Source organism: Drosophila willistoni (genome assembly GCF_018902025.1).
Source record: "Drosophila willistoni isolate 14030-0811.24 chromosome 2L unlocalized genomic scaffold, UCI_dwil_1.1 Seg168, whole genome shotgun sequence".
In the NCBI taxonomy this organism is placed as follows: Eukaryota; Metazoa; Arthropoda; class Insecta; order Diptera; family Drosophilidae; genus Drosophila; species Drosophila willistoni.
Window position 1 is genome coordinate 6,281,086 of NW_025814047.1, and position 12,878 is coordinate 6,293,963.

Genomic DNA, 12,878 nt, shown 5'->3' on the forward strand with positions numbered 1-12,878 from the left:
AAGTTAATTAACATAAAAAGCCCACATATTGATTTGAGTTAATTCACTTAACTGATAGATAAGGTTATTAACAGTTGTCTACTGATAAAGTGCACTAAAAGCTCAAATAAATCGGACTACTGTTTAAGTGGTTTTGTTTTTGTATTTTTTCGCAAAAAAAAAAAATATGGCTTTTAATTGAAGATCGCTTGACACTTAATCGATATCCAGTTTGCGAAAAGATCCCTCAATGCCAAATAAAGTATCTGAATTTATACGTTTTCCTGGACGTAATTTCTCATTAACTCCATACTGTTCATCCTGCTTAAAGTAATCATTAAAGGCTAACATTTCCTTTTCTATATCGGCAGTGATATCCTCTATACGTCCATTTGTTCCACCATATTCTTCGGGCAGATATTCCCGTGGTATGACTTTATATAGATCTTCTACATTCTTATAAACATGAAACTGCAAAAAAAAGAGAAGTTTTAAATGGCTTTAAGTTGGATGTTTGTGTCGGTTCAAAGTGGCAGAGGAAAATTTGGTTGCTAAATGAATGGATATTTGTGTTTACTAAGGGCTTTCGATTTCACTAAACGCTTAATTATTTAAGGTTTCAAAACAGAAATTAATCATCAAAAATAGGAAAATTAGTAAGTAAGCACAGCCACAAAAGAGAGTGATTAAGATAGACGAATTAAACTACTTGGTAGCGAAGTAAAACCTGTGAACCAACTATGAATAAATGAGCACTTAATTGAACAAACTTAAGAATAACTTATATAGTAATACTGATTTAGAAATAAAGAGATACAAAATTAATGGCTAAATAAGAATCATTGATATATCAAGTGGGAATGCAAGTAAATATCAAAAAAGGAAACAATAAATCATGTAAAGAGCATAAAAAAAGTATTAAAAAGAGAATGATCAATGATTAAAGAAATATCTTTCTAAATATAGATTAAGTACAGGATAAGGATAAGTGATCAATCATCAATATAAAGTTATTGAGTCATTAAAGTATGGGTTACTGATCCCTTTTACTATTCAAATTTTTTGAAGTGACTTGAACAATAATGTTTGAAGTGCTCAGCAATTAACAATTTCCACTTGTCTGATAATCCCCGATTGTTATCGGTTTATTGATAAGGAGTTATGTGCTGATGATATGACAAAAAATAGAAAAAAGGTAATCAATACTTTGATTTAGTGAGGATGCAGACATGAACTGTGTCTAGGTTATAATATTAAAAATAAAACTAATAGATAAATGATAAGGTAAAGATGACATTGAATCGATAAGCCAATTCAAGTTAACGTTTAAAAAGTTCTTACCCTTTTCTGCAGTTTACTTGGCATTAGACCTTTAGCCAAATTCAAGACAGCCACCGCCTCTTTGGGGCAGTTGATCAAATGAACACCCTTAATGCGTGTGGGTTGTGCCTTCTCAGAAAAAACACCCATTTTCTTGAGTAGCGTAAAATCCATTTGGGCCAAAAAACTCAAACTCATGGCAGACATATCAATGAGCTCTATATAGCCACTTACATTGCAATTATCATCATGCAGAATACGTTGTTCCATTACCATTGTCTGATAACGAAAGAGATCCATTATTTTATATACTTTGGGATCAAATTTTGAATAATTTGTTAATTGTATACGTGGTCCGCCCGGACCCAAGGGCTTGGGTAGACGTACATAAGTTCTACAAAAACCAAAAATAAAAATCATTTCCGCTCAAAAGGGCTATTAGATATTTGTTCGCCGATTTCAACTTACCCCGTGCGACATAGGGAAATATTCTTATCGTCCATTCCACGATTAGCAAAGAGTTCCGGTATCAAGGTTTTAATGGTATAAAAATGATCCAATTTCGATTTGGTCTTCTCCAAACTAAATTTACAGCCACGCAAGAAGGCCACAAGAAATTGCGAATCTTGACGGGCCTTGAGATGTGGCTGCTTGGACAACCAATCACGTAGAGCATCCAAATCGGCTGGTAAACGTTCCACTACCTCATTTAGTTCCGTTTCAGCAATTTGCCTCAATTCGGCGCTAAGTGGACGCAATTCCTCGGTCATGACAATGATCTTTCAACAATCCTCACAACGCGGCAGCTGTATGGCTACTGAAATAGAATAAAATAAACCTTCTCCTGCCTCAACTAATCGCAGAGAAACAGAGAAATTCCCCGCAACAAACTGCGCTAATCTATGGCCATTAATAGCCCCGTCCAATCGTTTAACTGATAATGGGTCTACAAGTGCTCGAGTCCCCACCAAACCAAAAATTGCAGACATAGACCTCTAGAAAATGGTTAGAAATTCCAACTTAAAGACTTTTTAATAGAACTAAAAATTAGCCACAAAAAATGAGATAAGCATGCAAGTCTTGCTTTTGTACCCGAGATGAGGACAATGCAGCTGCAAAACAATTGTATCAGGGTAGGCCATAAGTCTTTTATACCTTTTTATGTATATATATAGTAGATTGGTATACGCATATATGTATATTAGATAATGCCTGTTGATCGAACCACCCGACAGTTTTATGCATGTAATGTACACATAGGCAACTTTATATCTTATCTTGCTTAAAATGAACCACTGGGGAATACAGTGGTTAAAAAACAAGAAGAATTGCATTTGTTCAGGTGTGCGGAATCTTTTTTTGAGAGAGTTTTAATTAGAATTTTTCTAAAATTATCAGCAATAATGGGTTTAAAATAATATCTCGATTTGGAACAAAAATAATATGAAATATTTTATAAAAATGTTGTTTAGTTTAAATTAAATGTGTTAATACGTATTTTAGTCTTAAATTGTCTTTGGATTGCTATAAAAAGATTTGCCAAGATCTTTCAGTAACAGAATTCCTTGATACACCTGTGGATCTTAAACATGTTGAGAATTACAACTGAATAGGGTGAAAAAACAGGTTCTAATGATACATAGAAGTTGATAATTTCTTAAAAAATAAAACAGAACAAAACTTAGTAAATTACATATCGATTAAAGTATTTTATTGGATATTTAGTTCTTCAAACTAATAACCAAATATATGAAGATAATAAGAAGAACGAAAAATTTGTGACTATAGCATATAATAATCATTTTACCGAAATCAAGTAGGAAGTATCATAGAAGGAAATCCAGAATAAACAAAAGCTTATCTTTATTTTTCTAAAATTTAGTAAGTTGGTTTAAAGAATTTATTTATATATAAATTGTTGAGTCAACTAAAAGACACTCTAAGGTTATATATACATATTGATTAATCTTTTTTAAATCTATTTTAGTCCCAAAAAAAATAAAAAATTTCCGAATTAGAAATCTTTTTCTAAATTTTCTTCACGAATTTCTACGGCTAATGTAAGGGTAATCATTAAATTTTGAAAATTTTTAAAAATATGTTTACTGTGAATTCCTTATTGGTTTGAATATTTGCTATGTTCTGAATGCCCTATTTAACTATTTAAAATGGTTATAAAGATCATTTTGATTCTGTTGAGAAATTTTCTGGCAAATAACCATCTCAAGTGAAGGCCTTGAGGTCTAAATTCAAGCATTCAATTCAAGTTGAAGTCAAGTATGTACTTGACTTATTCTTTATTTCTAATGTGTTCGTTTTGTCTTGTCCAACATAATTTAAAAACTAATATCTCATATTCTAATCCCAAAAATCTCGAACCAATCTTGTTCAAAAGCCTGCATTTGCGTATATCTTGTGTCAAAGGACTCTTTAATCATTAGTTTTAATTCTAAACCTAACGGTTATATTAAAATTTAAGAGTTTTCAAACATTTGGTCATAGAAATCTACAGAGACTTTGACCCATTAAACATATTTTGCAGTCTTCTTTCAAGTCGTTGTCAATTGAAAGTAACGAAATCAATAGGTTATAATCTATCTTTAGTGAAAGCGCTTTGTGCACTTTCCAGTCATTTGCTTACCACTGTAAATCGGTGGTTAAGGCTATTGGTCTAACCCCTTCATCGAAGCAAGCAGGCAACGACATATCCATTAGTAGCGTCCAAACCTAGGCAGAGTAGACACACATACAACAAATTCACAACACAAAAAATATACACATTTGCTCAAAATTATTTGTTGAACTCCACCACTGCTGCCGCCCTTAATAATTCTCCATTCTCCATTGTGTAGTTCTCCATTTACCAAAAATAGAAAATCATGGCTAAAATACGACCTCTTGTGCCGGAATTGGCAGAGGTGGCACGCACACAACTAAATGAGGATGAGGATTTAATAGTGACCAAAATCGAGGCACTGCGCACTTGGATCGGTGAACAAAACTATTTGGAGGCCAGAACTGATGATCAGTTTTTGGTGGCATTTTTACGTTTCTGTCACTGGGATGTAGAGGAGGCTAAAAAAAGGATTTTATTTTATTACACATATAAAACAAAGGAACGTGAACTGCTCAAGAGTCGTGAGGTAGATGATAAGCTACTCGAATTGGCACGATCAGGGTAAGTAGAAGAAAACTTGTTGTTTTTGGGATGATGTAATTTGTTACCCTTGCTGTTGGTTGCTGCGCTGCTGTTGTTGCTTTTGTTTTTTAGAATCTTTGCCACTCTGCCCAATGCCTTGGGTGCAGGTGGACCACGCATACACTATACACGCATGGGACATATAGAGCCTTCCAAGCATAGCGTTAGTGATATCTTTCGCTTCCATGCCTTCCGCGCTGAAGTCGAGATCAATACCGATGACAATTGGAATATCGCTGGGGTTATTGAGATAATTGATTTTACAAAAATTCCATATTCCTTGCTATTACAATTTGATCCTGGCATGTTTAGGCGCATGAATGCCTTCCTAGAGCATGGTATACCCACGAATTTAGTTGCCACTCATATTGTGAATGCTTCTCGTGAAACGCAATTTGTGCTCGGCCTAGTGCGCAATGTGATGAAACAAAAGGAGCTGGTAAGTAATCATTCCCACCATTCATCCCTTCGGATTAACTAATCTATTTAACTTTTCTTCTCAGTTGCATATCCACTCCAATCTCGAATCCCTGCAGCGTGCCATTGGCAAAGAATATCTTCCAACTGAATTGGGTGGCAATAATGGTTCACTAAATGATGCCATGGCCCAATATGAAAGCCTATTCACCAGCTATGCCACATATTTCAAGGAGGATGGACGTTATGTAGTCGATGAGAAATTAAGGGCGGCCAGCGAGAAGGAACAACAGCCGGCTCCCTCCACTCTAGTGGCCGGTGCGACAAGTGAGGGATCATTTCGCAAGCTGAACTTTGATTGAGCTAACAAACAAAATTTGTGGATTGCCAATAGTTGTATATTCAAAACAAAATGCACATACTATATATATATACACACACATACACGGAGAAACAGACACCTAAACACACATCCCTTTCCTAAACTCTCTCTAGCTCTGTCTTCATATATATAGTTGAATATATATATATATATAAACACTTTGGTCATAGCAGAACCTGATATTTTATAAAGAATAATAAAAGAAAAACCAAAAAAAAAAACAAAAAAAAAGGGAAGAAGGAACAAATTCATATAGAAAAGCAACATCGAAACTAAAAGCAAATAGAACAATATATAAAATATATATATAGAGAAGCAAAAAGAAAAAGAATTGCACAGTATGAAAGAAAAAGCCATTAAATGGCATAACAAACACACATAACACACACACAAATTACACACAAACAAACCAAACACCTCACATCTATGTCGATTATAATTTATTGTTGTTCTTATCACAACACACACAGACACACACACATTCTATATATATATATATAAAACACCCCCTCATACCATACCCTCTCTCTAGTTTAACCTTCTACTTACTCTTCTTGGATATTGTGTGAATCATATATACCTAGTTTACTATATATAACGCTCATTTCTTTTTCCACTTTCTTCTTCGAATGTCTTCTAACTCTAATTATGGGCTAAGTTGTTGTTGGCTTTTATTTTGAATTTAATCAAAGAAAAAATACGCATAATATGCATTAAAAAACCATTTATATACATACATTACCTACATATATTATATATTTTCGAAAGTTTTTTTTTGTTGGTTAAGTGTCGTTTCTACTAATTTTTGATACTAGTTTACATATACAACATGCATCTTATATATATATATATATACATTTATTATATAGTGAAAAGAAAACAAAATAAAAGAAAATGAAGAACTACTACCTACAGATATATATATGTATAGATAAAACCAACATCAAATGACATCCGTATTGTAGAAACTTCCCCCTTATCCATATGTTGAATGCGTTAATAAATTAAAATGAATTTGTTTAAATGTCAAAAAGCACAACCAAAAAAGCAACAAGCAACCAAATTGTTTTGATTAATGTGTTTAATGGTTCTGACTTTTGGAAAAATAAAAGTTGTGTACATTAGTTTTTGAATACAAATTGGTAAAGGAAGAAAGTAAATGGGGAAAGCAGCATTTTCGGTTTTCATTTCGTATTTTTCAAAATGTAAATATTAACATATATTTATGTATGTTTCAATTGCAAAAATATTCTTTTTGATTATAAGAAAATGCCAGGTAAATCTGTTAACGATAAAGAATAATTGGTATATTGGCTATTGTATTGGCTATATGTAAACCAATTTAGTATACTTCATATCTATATATGAACATTTATAATAATTCATTGCGGTTCTACAAAAGTTTCAGAAATTTTTTCTATTTAAAGTTTCTGCTAAAGTTTGAAACTCTTATAGGACACAAAGTATATAAAAGGTTTATTCTAAAGTTTTATATTTTTCTCAATATCATTAAGTTACTTAGGAGCCGAAAAAATCAGAACTAATGTCCAAAAACTGGAAAAGTCAAATAGTTTTATAATAATATAAAAAGTAATAGATAATAGAGTATAAAAAAATATAACTTTTTAAAGAGACAATTCCAATATCCGATTTAAATATATCATTATTTAATTTGGGGCTTTAGAAATTTTTTTGGTTTTATGTACTAATTTCTACTGAAGAAATGAGAGTTTCCTTTTAGTTTTTTCCATCAATATATTTTTTTTTTATTTGTATAGGCCAAGTTTGATTTTTAGTTGGACGAGAAGGGCCTTGGGCGGAATAAACAAATTAAAAGGGTATAAAAAAAGTGTAATAGAACACAAGAATTTTCCATATTTTTGTTTTTAGATAAGGAGGTTCTCTGACGTAGCGAACTTTGTACTGATATTATGTAGATATTAAGTTAAGGCTGATGCAATGATCTGACAAGGTTGCTGATAAAGCAAAACAAAAAACAACCTGCTAATATCTAGGAACTTATGAGCTTAGGGCATAGTTCTTTCAAATTCATTCAAATTTGTGATTCAAATGTTGGCGCTCAGTTGAGCTAGAGCAGTTAGTGTTGTAAAACACTTGCAGTTGAACTTTGCTCTAATAATACCAAAAAAGCTTTGACCAGCTGCTAGTTTGGATCGTGTCCAATTGAATTGTAAACAAATTTTGTAAATATGGCTGGATTGCTTAAATTATATTACGATTTTCTATCGCCGCCAAGTCGTGTACTATGGTTGAGCCTGAAATTGAGCAAAACTCCCTTTGAGGCGTGTCCTGTGGCCCTGAGAAAATGTAAGTACAACGAGTGGATACCATTTTATTAAACTGGGGACCGACTTTCTCCCAATTGTTACAGTTGAGCAGCTGACTGATGAGTACAAGAAGATTAATCGATTTCAGAAAGTGCCCTGCCTGGTCTATGATGGATTTCATCTCAGCGAAAGCATAGCCATGGTTCGGTAATATTGTTGAAACTGTTGAAAAGATTATTTGTGACTAGCTTTAATTACTTATTTTTAGTTATCTTGGGGACAAAGGTCAATTAAGTGAAAAATTATATCCCAAGGTCTTGAAGGATCGTGCTCGCATTGATGAGTACTTGGAATGGCAGCAGTTTAATGTACGTATGCCTTGTGGTTTATATTTCATTCATGGCTGGCTATATCCCATCAATGGCATTGCCGATAAACCCAAGCCCGAAGAAGTTGAGAAATTTATCAAGGATGTGAATGTTTGTTTAGAATCCTTGGAGCGTTTTTGGTTGGATAATGATTTTCTAATTGGTTCACATTTGTCAGTAGCTGATTTATTTACTGCCTCTGACATCAGTCAGATAAGTAAGTGCGGGAAATTTTTTCTCTCTATTTTATATTGGCTGATAAATTTTGAATTTTTTCAGAACTCTGTCAATATAATGTAAATGAGCAACAATTTCCCAAAGTGGCCAAATGGTTGGAACGCGTACGTGAGGCATCTAATCCCTACTTTGATGAGGCTCACGAATTTGTTTACAAAAAGTCTCTGCAAGCAGCCAAAGCAAAACTTTAAAAAAGCTTTAATTTGTATAAATTTTTTAAAAATTAAAATAGGTAACAAAGTGGAACAAAACTAATAGCCTAAATCCAGTAACCTATGTGTTCAACGTTCACTTCTTACAAATTGTTTTAATTTCAAATTTGGATTCAGATATTGGCGCCTTTTTGTAAAGAAAGAGAGAAAGAGATAATTATATATGCTACTCGTTTGGTTAGTGTTGTTAAACATTTGCAGTTGAACTTTGCTCTAACAGCTGCTTGTGGGTGTTGAATTCGGTCTTACCCAATTGAATTTGGTCAACAAGTTTTAAAATTATGGCTAATTCGCTTAAATTCTACTATGATTTTCTATCGCAACCGAGTCGTGTGCTATGGATGAGTTTGAAATTGAGTAAAACTCCTTTCGAGGCTTGTCCTGTGGCCTTGAGAAAACGTGAGCACAGTGAAAATTATAAAATAATAGCCGGCTGGAATTAATTTTTCTTCCATTTGCAACAGGTGAACAGCTGACTGATGAATACAAGAAGATCAATCGTTTCCAGAAGGTGCCCTCCCTTGTGGATAATGACTTTCATTTAAGTGAAAGCGTGGCCATGGTTCGGTACGGAGATTGTTGTACCCAAAATCAAGATAGAGATGATAATAGGAATTGCTTTGTTTACTTTGCTTTAGTTATCTTGCGGCCAAAGGTCAATTGAGTGAACAATTATATCCCAAGGCCTTAAAGGATCGCGCTCGAATTGATGAGTATTTGGAATGGCAGCACTCCAATGTACGTTTGCCTTGTGGCCAATATTTCCGTGATGCCTGGCTATATCCGGCCAATGGTATCAAAGGCAAACCAAAGCCCGAAGAAGTTGACAAGATGATCAAGGCCGTGAATGTTAGCCTGGGATCTTTGGAACGTTTCTGGCTGGACAAGGAGTTCTTAATTGGTTCCAATTTAACTATAGCTGATTTATTTGGTGCCGCTGAAATCAATCAGATAAGTAAGTTTTTGAGAATCCTTTCTATCTTCCATTGTGACTGTATTTTTGTCTTGTATTTTTATAGAACTCTGTCAATACAATGTAAATGAGCAACAATTTCCCAAAGTGGCCAAGTGGTTGGATCGTGTACGTGAATCATCCAATCCCTACTTTGATGAGGCCCATCAATTCATCTACAAAAACTCACAGCAAGCTGTGAAAGCTAAAATTTAAAAAATTCTACATTTAACCCGAAAGATTTGTTGCATTTATACCAGTTTTTTGTGTGCCTTGATTTAGTTTGTTTTTTTAATTGTGTGTTCTATTCAAAACATTAAATTGTAACATTAGCATTTAAAAATTTAACTTAATCAATGTCTAGTTTTCTAAACGAACCCTCAATGCCGAACAATGTTTCAGAGTTCACAGGCTGTCCACGACGTAATTTCTCATTTGTACCATATTCGGTTTCCTCTTCGAAGAAATTCTTATATTTTAGTAGCTTTTGCGTCCATGTATCGATGACATCCTGGACCGTGCCATTACTTCCACCATATTCAACGGGCAGGCATTCTTTGGGCACATATTTGTAGAGGCTTTCCAGCTTGGAGTGTATATGGAAACGTTTGCGTATTTTCTCACTCATCAGGCTCTTGGCTATGGACATGAATCTCTCAGCTGCGGCTGGGGCATTAACAAAATGAAATCCCTTGGGTCGGTATGGCCAGGCTTTGTCACCAAGGACGGCTAATTTCTTGACAAGCACTGCATCAAATTGAAATATATGTCCCGCTCCAATGCCTTTCATGTCAATAATCTCAACGAAACCCGATATCATGGCATTATCATCTTCGCGTATTTGTATTTCACCTAACATCGTATTGACCTGAGTGACCTCGGCAATGGAATATTTACTGGAATCATATTGGCCATAACGTGAGATATGTATACGTGGTCCATCCACTTGCAGAGGCTGCGGCAAACGCAAAAGGCAACTGACAAGAAAGAAATAGAAATTGATAATTCATCAATTGATCTTTTAAATTGATCTTGAGGAAAGAGAGTGCGTGAGACTGTCCAAGTGCGTCTGAACTTGGTAGTGTTGGGTTAAATGGACTCATAGGGGAACTAGTTCACTTTTTCACTTGCTTTCTTGATTGTTCGCTCACTCACTTGTTCAGTTATTTATTGTCTTATTGTTAGTTATCTGTGCGAATGCTTAATAGTGTTAGGGCAATAATGAGTTAATACTGGCTTAATATAAGTGATCAGTTCACTTTTTCAGTCACTTGTTAATTTTATGTTCATTCAATTTCTCAATATTTTAGTTGTTTACCTACTAACTGTTCATTTCACTCAGTATATATTCATTTCTAAGAAAAAAAAAGATTAATCTGGCAACGTTTGACGCTAATTGCTTTTGATATAACACTTGTGTGATAGAGCTTACCGAATTTACCTTTACATAGAGAATATCCTTACTCAATTAATAGAATATATATATTAACTAAAATAAAATGGAATAGAGCTCTAAATCCCTTTCTTTTTGCAAGCCAATATTAGGGGTAAAGGAATACAACTTTGTAAATAAGTAAACTGGTGAATAACTGATTCACTGTCAGTGAGCATGTAAAAAACTGATTCATTGTAGAACTAATTGTAAGTTAATTTATTTTCTTGTGTTAGGAAAACTCAAAAAAAAGGGATAAGTCAGGGTACAACTTTAAAAGTGATTCAATAAACAAGTAAATGAACTATTGAGTTAGTGAATCAGTGAGCAGCAGAGTAAGTGAACAAGTGAGCGAACAAGTGAATAAAAAACCAATTAAGCAAACATAATCGCTTAATCACTTATAGGAGTAAACCAGTTTCGTCAATAAAGAAGTATGTGAGTGAGAATTTAAATAGTGAGTCAATGAACAACGAGTCAGTAATCTAGAAAGTGAATGTATCAAAAAAATAACCAATTAATTGAACACATTTTGTTACCCACTGAAGAAAATTACACAGATTCATCAAAAATAAGGGATTTCAGTGAAACAGCTTAACTAGTGAGTCGTTGAAGAACTGAATCAGTGAACAAGTAAGTTAGCCAGTGAGTAAATCAGTGAACATCACTCATTCACTTCAGTAAAGCAAGTTACCAAGTTTCGCTTAATCACTCCGTGATCGATCCATCATATGCACTTACCCAGTTTTGAGTATGCTCAATTGTTTTTCGCCAACAAAACGATTCTTATACAGCTCTGGGACTGCTCCACGCATTGCATAGAAATTATCCAATTTGAGTTTTGTCTTCTCCAGACTATATTTACAGCCACGCAGAAAGGCAATCAGGAATTGAGCATCCTGACGAGCCTTCAAATGTGGCTGTTTTGAGATCCATAAACGTAATGTATCGATATCCTCTTGTATACGTTCCGGCACCTCATTCAATTCCTTGTGAGCCTTTTTTGTTAATTCCGGACTCAAGGGTCGTATGGCATTCGAATATTGCACAGACATGGCTTCTGTTTCTCTCTCTCTATCTCTCTCTTTCTCTCTCTCTCACTCTCTGTCGGTTTATCTGCCTTATCACCTGTTCAAGATAGAAATTTGATTTATTGAAATTTCGTTACCAAATGGCAAAATTTCGTGAATTAGTCAGTTTTTGTATTATAATTTAGGCCAGGTGTTCGTACAAAATTATTTCGATTAGATAGTCAATTAGTTCCGTCATAGTTTGTTTGTTTAGATTAAAAGCCGAAGTGTTCAGTGTTTGTTTCTTTTGATTAGATTAGAGCAGCTAACACAGATTTGTAGATATGATCTCGTGGTTAGTTAGTCATAGTCAGTCCGGAAAAAAAACCAGGGAAATACTTTAAGAGACGTATAACAAAATGACAAATCCTTAAGAAAAAAAAGGGCGGGAATTGAGTGAGGTTGTCTAGGTAATTCGTTGAAGAGCCCTGCTTAGATATCACTGCCACTTATCACACAAAAGCATGCCGCCTGTTTGCACAGAACCTTGATTATTACTTGTATTCAACCTCTACAGCATATATATAAATACTCACAAATTGTTTTTAATTTAATAATTTGTTATGTATACGTTATGATATGATATATGGTATATATGTATATATACATATATGGTGTAAACCACTGCGCGGGGCGTTTAATTTGAATGTACAACCGTTGACGTTGACTGTGGGCGCGCAACTGTCAACGGTCCGGAATGGGGAATTACGATTTTGGGTCGTTTCGTCGTCACACCAAATACTAGTCATTCGATACACAGTGGCTCAATACGTTGAAATAGTGAACATAAATAGAGATTTTCAAAGCAAATACAGATATAAAACTATACAAATAAAGTTGCCATATAAAAATTCAATAGGACTTAAATATATAGTTAAAATTGATGGTCAAAATTGATATCGAAATTGAATTGGGCTTAAATTTATAGTCAAACAAAATTTTAAGATGAGTAAGATAAGAAATGATCAAAATAGAAACTAAAATAAAATTCTAAATTTGTAATTTTTTGTACATTTTATATC

General features: G+C 33.9%; 5 protein-coding genes across 6 annotated transcripts; 3 read left to right on the forward strand and 2 right to left on the reverse strand.

Moving 5' to 3' along the window:
• Positions 1-122: 122 nt before the first annotated feature.
• LOC6640730 (alpha-tocopherol transfer protein-like) lies at positions 123-2,195 on the reverse strand. Its single transcript, XM_002063930.4, has 3 exons — positions 1,768-2,195; positions 1,321-1,693; positions 123-450 (listed from the first exon to the last, which is right to left on the reverse strand). The coding sequence occupies exons 1-3, from the start codon at positions 2,067-2,069 to the stop codon at positions 196-198; spliced, it is 930 nt and encodes a 309-aa protein (XP_002063966.1). The 5' UTR covers positions 2,070-2,195; the 3' UTR covers positions 123-195.
• Positions 2,196-4,036: 1,841 nt separating this feature from the next.
• LOC6640731 lies at positions 4,037-5,518 on the forward strand. Its single transcript, XM_002063931.4, has 3 exons — positions 4,037-4,477; positions 4,571-4,937; positions 5,002-5,518. The coding sequence occupies exons 1-3, from the start codon at positions 4,179-4,181 to the stop codon at positions 5,275-5,277; spliced, it is 942 nt and encodes a 313-aa protein (XP_002063967.1). The 5' UTR covers positions 4,037-4,178; the 3' UTR covers positions 5,278-5,518.
• A 1,935-nt stretch (positions 5,519-7,453) lies between these two features.
• Positions 7,454-8,445, forward strand: LOC6640732 (glutathione S-transferase theta-1). Its single transcript, XM_002063932.3, has 4 exons — positions 7,454-7,625; positions 7,690-7,792; positions 7,854-8,170; positions 8,233-8,445. Exons 1-4 carry the CDS (start codon positions 7,508-7,510, stop codon positions 8,379-8,381), a joined length of 687 nt encoding a protein of 228 aa, XP_002063968.1. The 5' UTR covers positions 7,454-7,507; the 3' UTR covers positions 8,382-8,445.
• A 59-nt stretch (positions 8,446-8,504) lies between these two features.
• Positions 8,505-9,702, forward strand: LOC6640733 (glutathione S-transferase theta-1). Its single transcript, XM_002063933.4, has 4 exons — positions 8,505-8,801; positions 8,867-8,969; positions 9,041-9,357; positions 9,422-9,702. The coding sequence occupies exons 1-4, from the start codon at positions 8,684-8,686 to the stop codon at positions 9,568-9,570; spliced, it is 687 nt and encodes a 228-aa protein (XP_002063969.1). The 5' UTR covers positions 8,505-8,683; the 3' UTR covers positions 9,571-9,702.
• Position 9,703: 1 nt separating this feature from the next.
• LOC6640852 (alpha-tocopherol transfer protein) lies at positions 9,704-12,422 on the reverse strand. 2 transcript variants are annotated; one of them, XM_002063934.4, is made up of 3 exons: positions 12,393-12,422; positions 11,528-11,914; positions 9,704-10,331 (listed from the first exon to the last, which is right to left on the reverse strand). In XM_002063934.4, the coding sequence occupies exons 2-3, from the start codon at positions 11,839-11,841 to the stop codon at positions 9,704-9,706; spliced, it is 942 nt and encodes a 313-aa protein (XP_002063970.1). In that variant the 5' UTR covers positions 11,842-11,914; positions 12,393-12,422. The 2 variants fall into 2 exon arrangements, with proteins under 2 accessions (XP_002063970.1, XP_023030755.1); XM_023174987.2 differs by lacking the exon at positions 12,393-12,422 and adding an exon at positions 12,196-12,304.
• Between the last annotated feature and the right edge of the window lie 456 nt (positions 12,423-12,878).

Excerpts from the sequence above, each read along its gene's own strand:
- LOC6640730 (XM_002063930.4), bottom strand. The coding sequence starts at position 2,069 with ATGACCGAGGAATTGCGTCCACTTAGCGCCGAATTGAGGCAAATTGCT. Across the intron at positions 1,694-1,767 it reads ATTTCCCTATGTCGCACGGG|AACTTATGTACGTCTACCCA; the intron begins GTAAGTTGAAAT and ends TGGTTTTTGTAG. Across the intron at positions 451-1,320 it reads CAAGTAAACTGCAGAAAAGG|TTTCATGTTTATAAGAATGT; the intron begins GTAAGAACTTTT and ends TTTTTTTTGCAG.
- LOC6640731 (XM_002063931.4), top strand. The coding sequence starts at position 4,179 with ATGGCTAAAATACGACCTCTTGTGCCGGAATTGGCAGAGGTGGCACGC. Across the intron at positions 4,478-4,570 it reads CTCGAATTGGCACGATCAGG|AATCTTTGCCACTCTGCCCA; the intron begins GTAAGTAGAAGA and ends TTTGTTTTTTAG. Across the intron at positions 4,938-5,001 it reads TGATGAAACAAAAGGAGCTG|TTGCATATCCACTCCAATCT; the intron begins GTAAGTAATCAT and ends TTTTCTTCTCAG.
- LOC6640732 (XM_002063932.3), top strand. The coding sequence starts at position 7,508 with ATGGCTGGATTGCTTAAATTATATTACGATTTTCTATCGCCGCCAAGT. Across the intron at positions 7,793-7,853 it reads GAAAGCATAGCCATGGTTCG|TTATCTTGGGGACAAAGGTC; the intron begins GTAATATTGTTG and ends ACTTATTTTTAG. Across the intron at positions 8,171-8,232 it reads CTCTGACATCAGTCAGATAA|AACTCTGTCAATATAATGTA; the intron begins GTAAGTGCGGGA and ends GAATTTTTTCAG.
- LOC6640733 (XM_002063933.4), top strand. The coding sequence starts at position 8,684 with ATGGCTAATTCGCTTAAATTCTACTATGATTTTCTATCGCAACCGAGT. Across the intron at positions 8,970-9,040 it reads GAAAGCGTGGCCATGGTTCG|TTATCTTGCGGCCAAAGGTC; the intron begins GTACGGAGATTG and ends ACTTTGCTTTAG. Across the intron at positions 9,358-9,421 it reads CGCTGAAATCAATCAGATAA|AACTCTGTCAATACAATGTA; the intron begins GTAAGTTTTTGA and ends GTATTTTTATAG.
- LOC6640852 (XM_002063934.4), bottom strand. The coding sequence starts at position 11,841 with ATGTCTGTGCAATATTCGAATGCCATACGACCCTTGAGTCCGGAATTA. Across the intron at positions 10,332-11,527 it reads TTGAGCATACTCAAAACTGG|TTGCCTTTTGCGTTTGCCGC; the intron begins GTAAGTGCATAT and ends CTTTCTTGTCAG.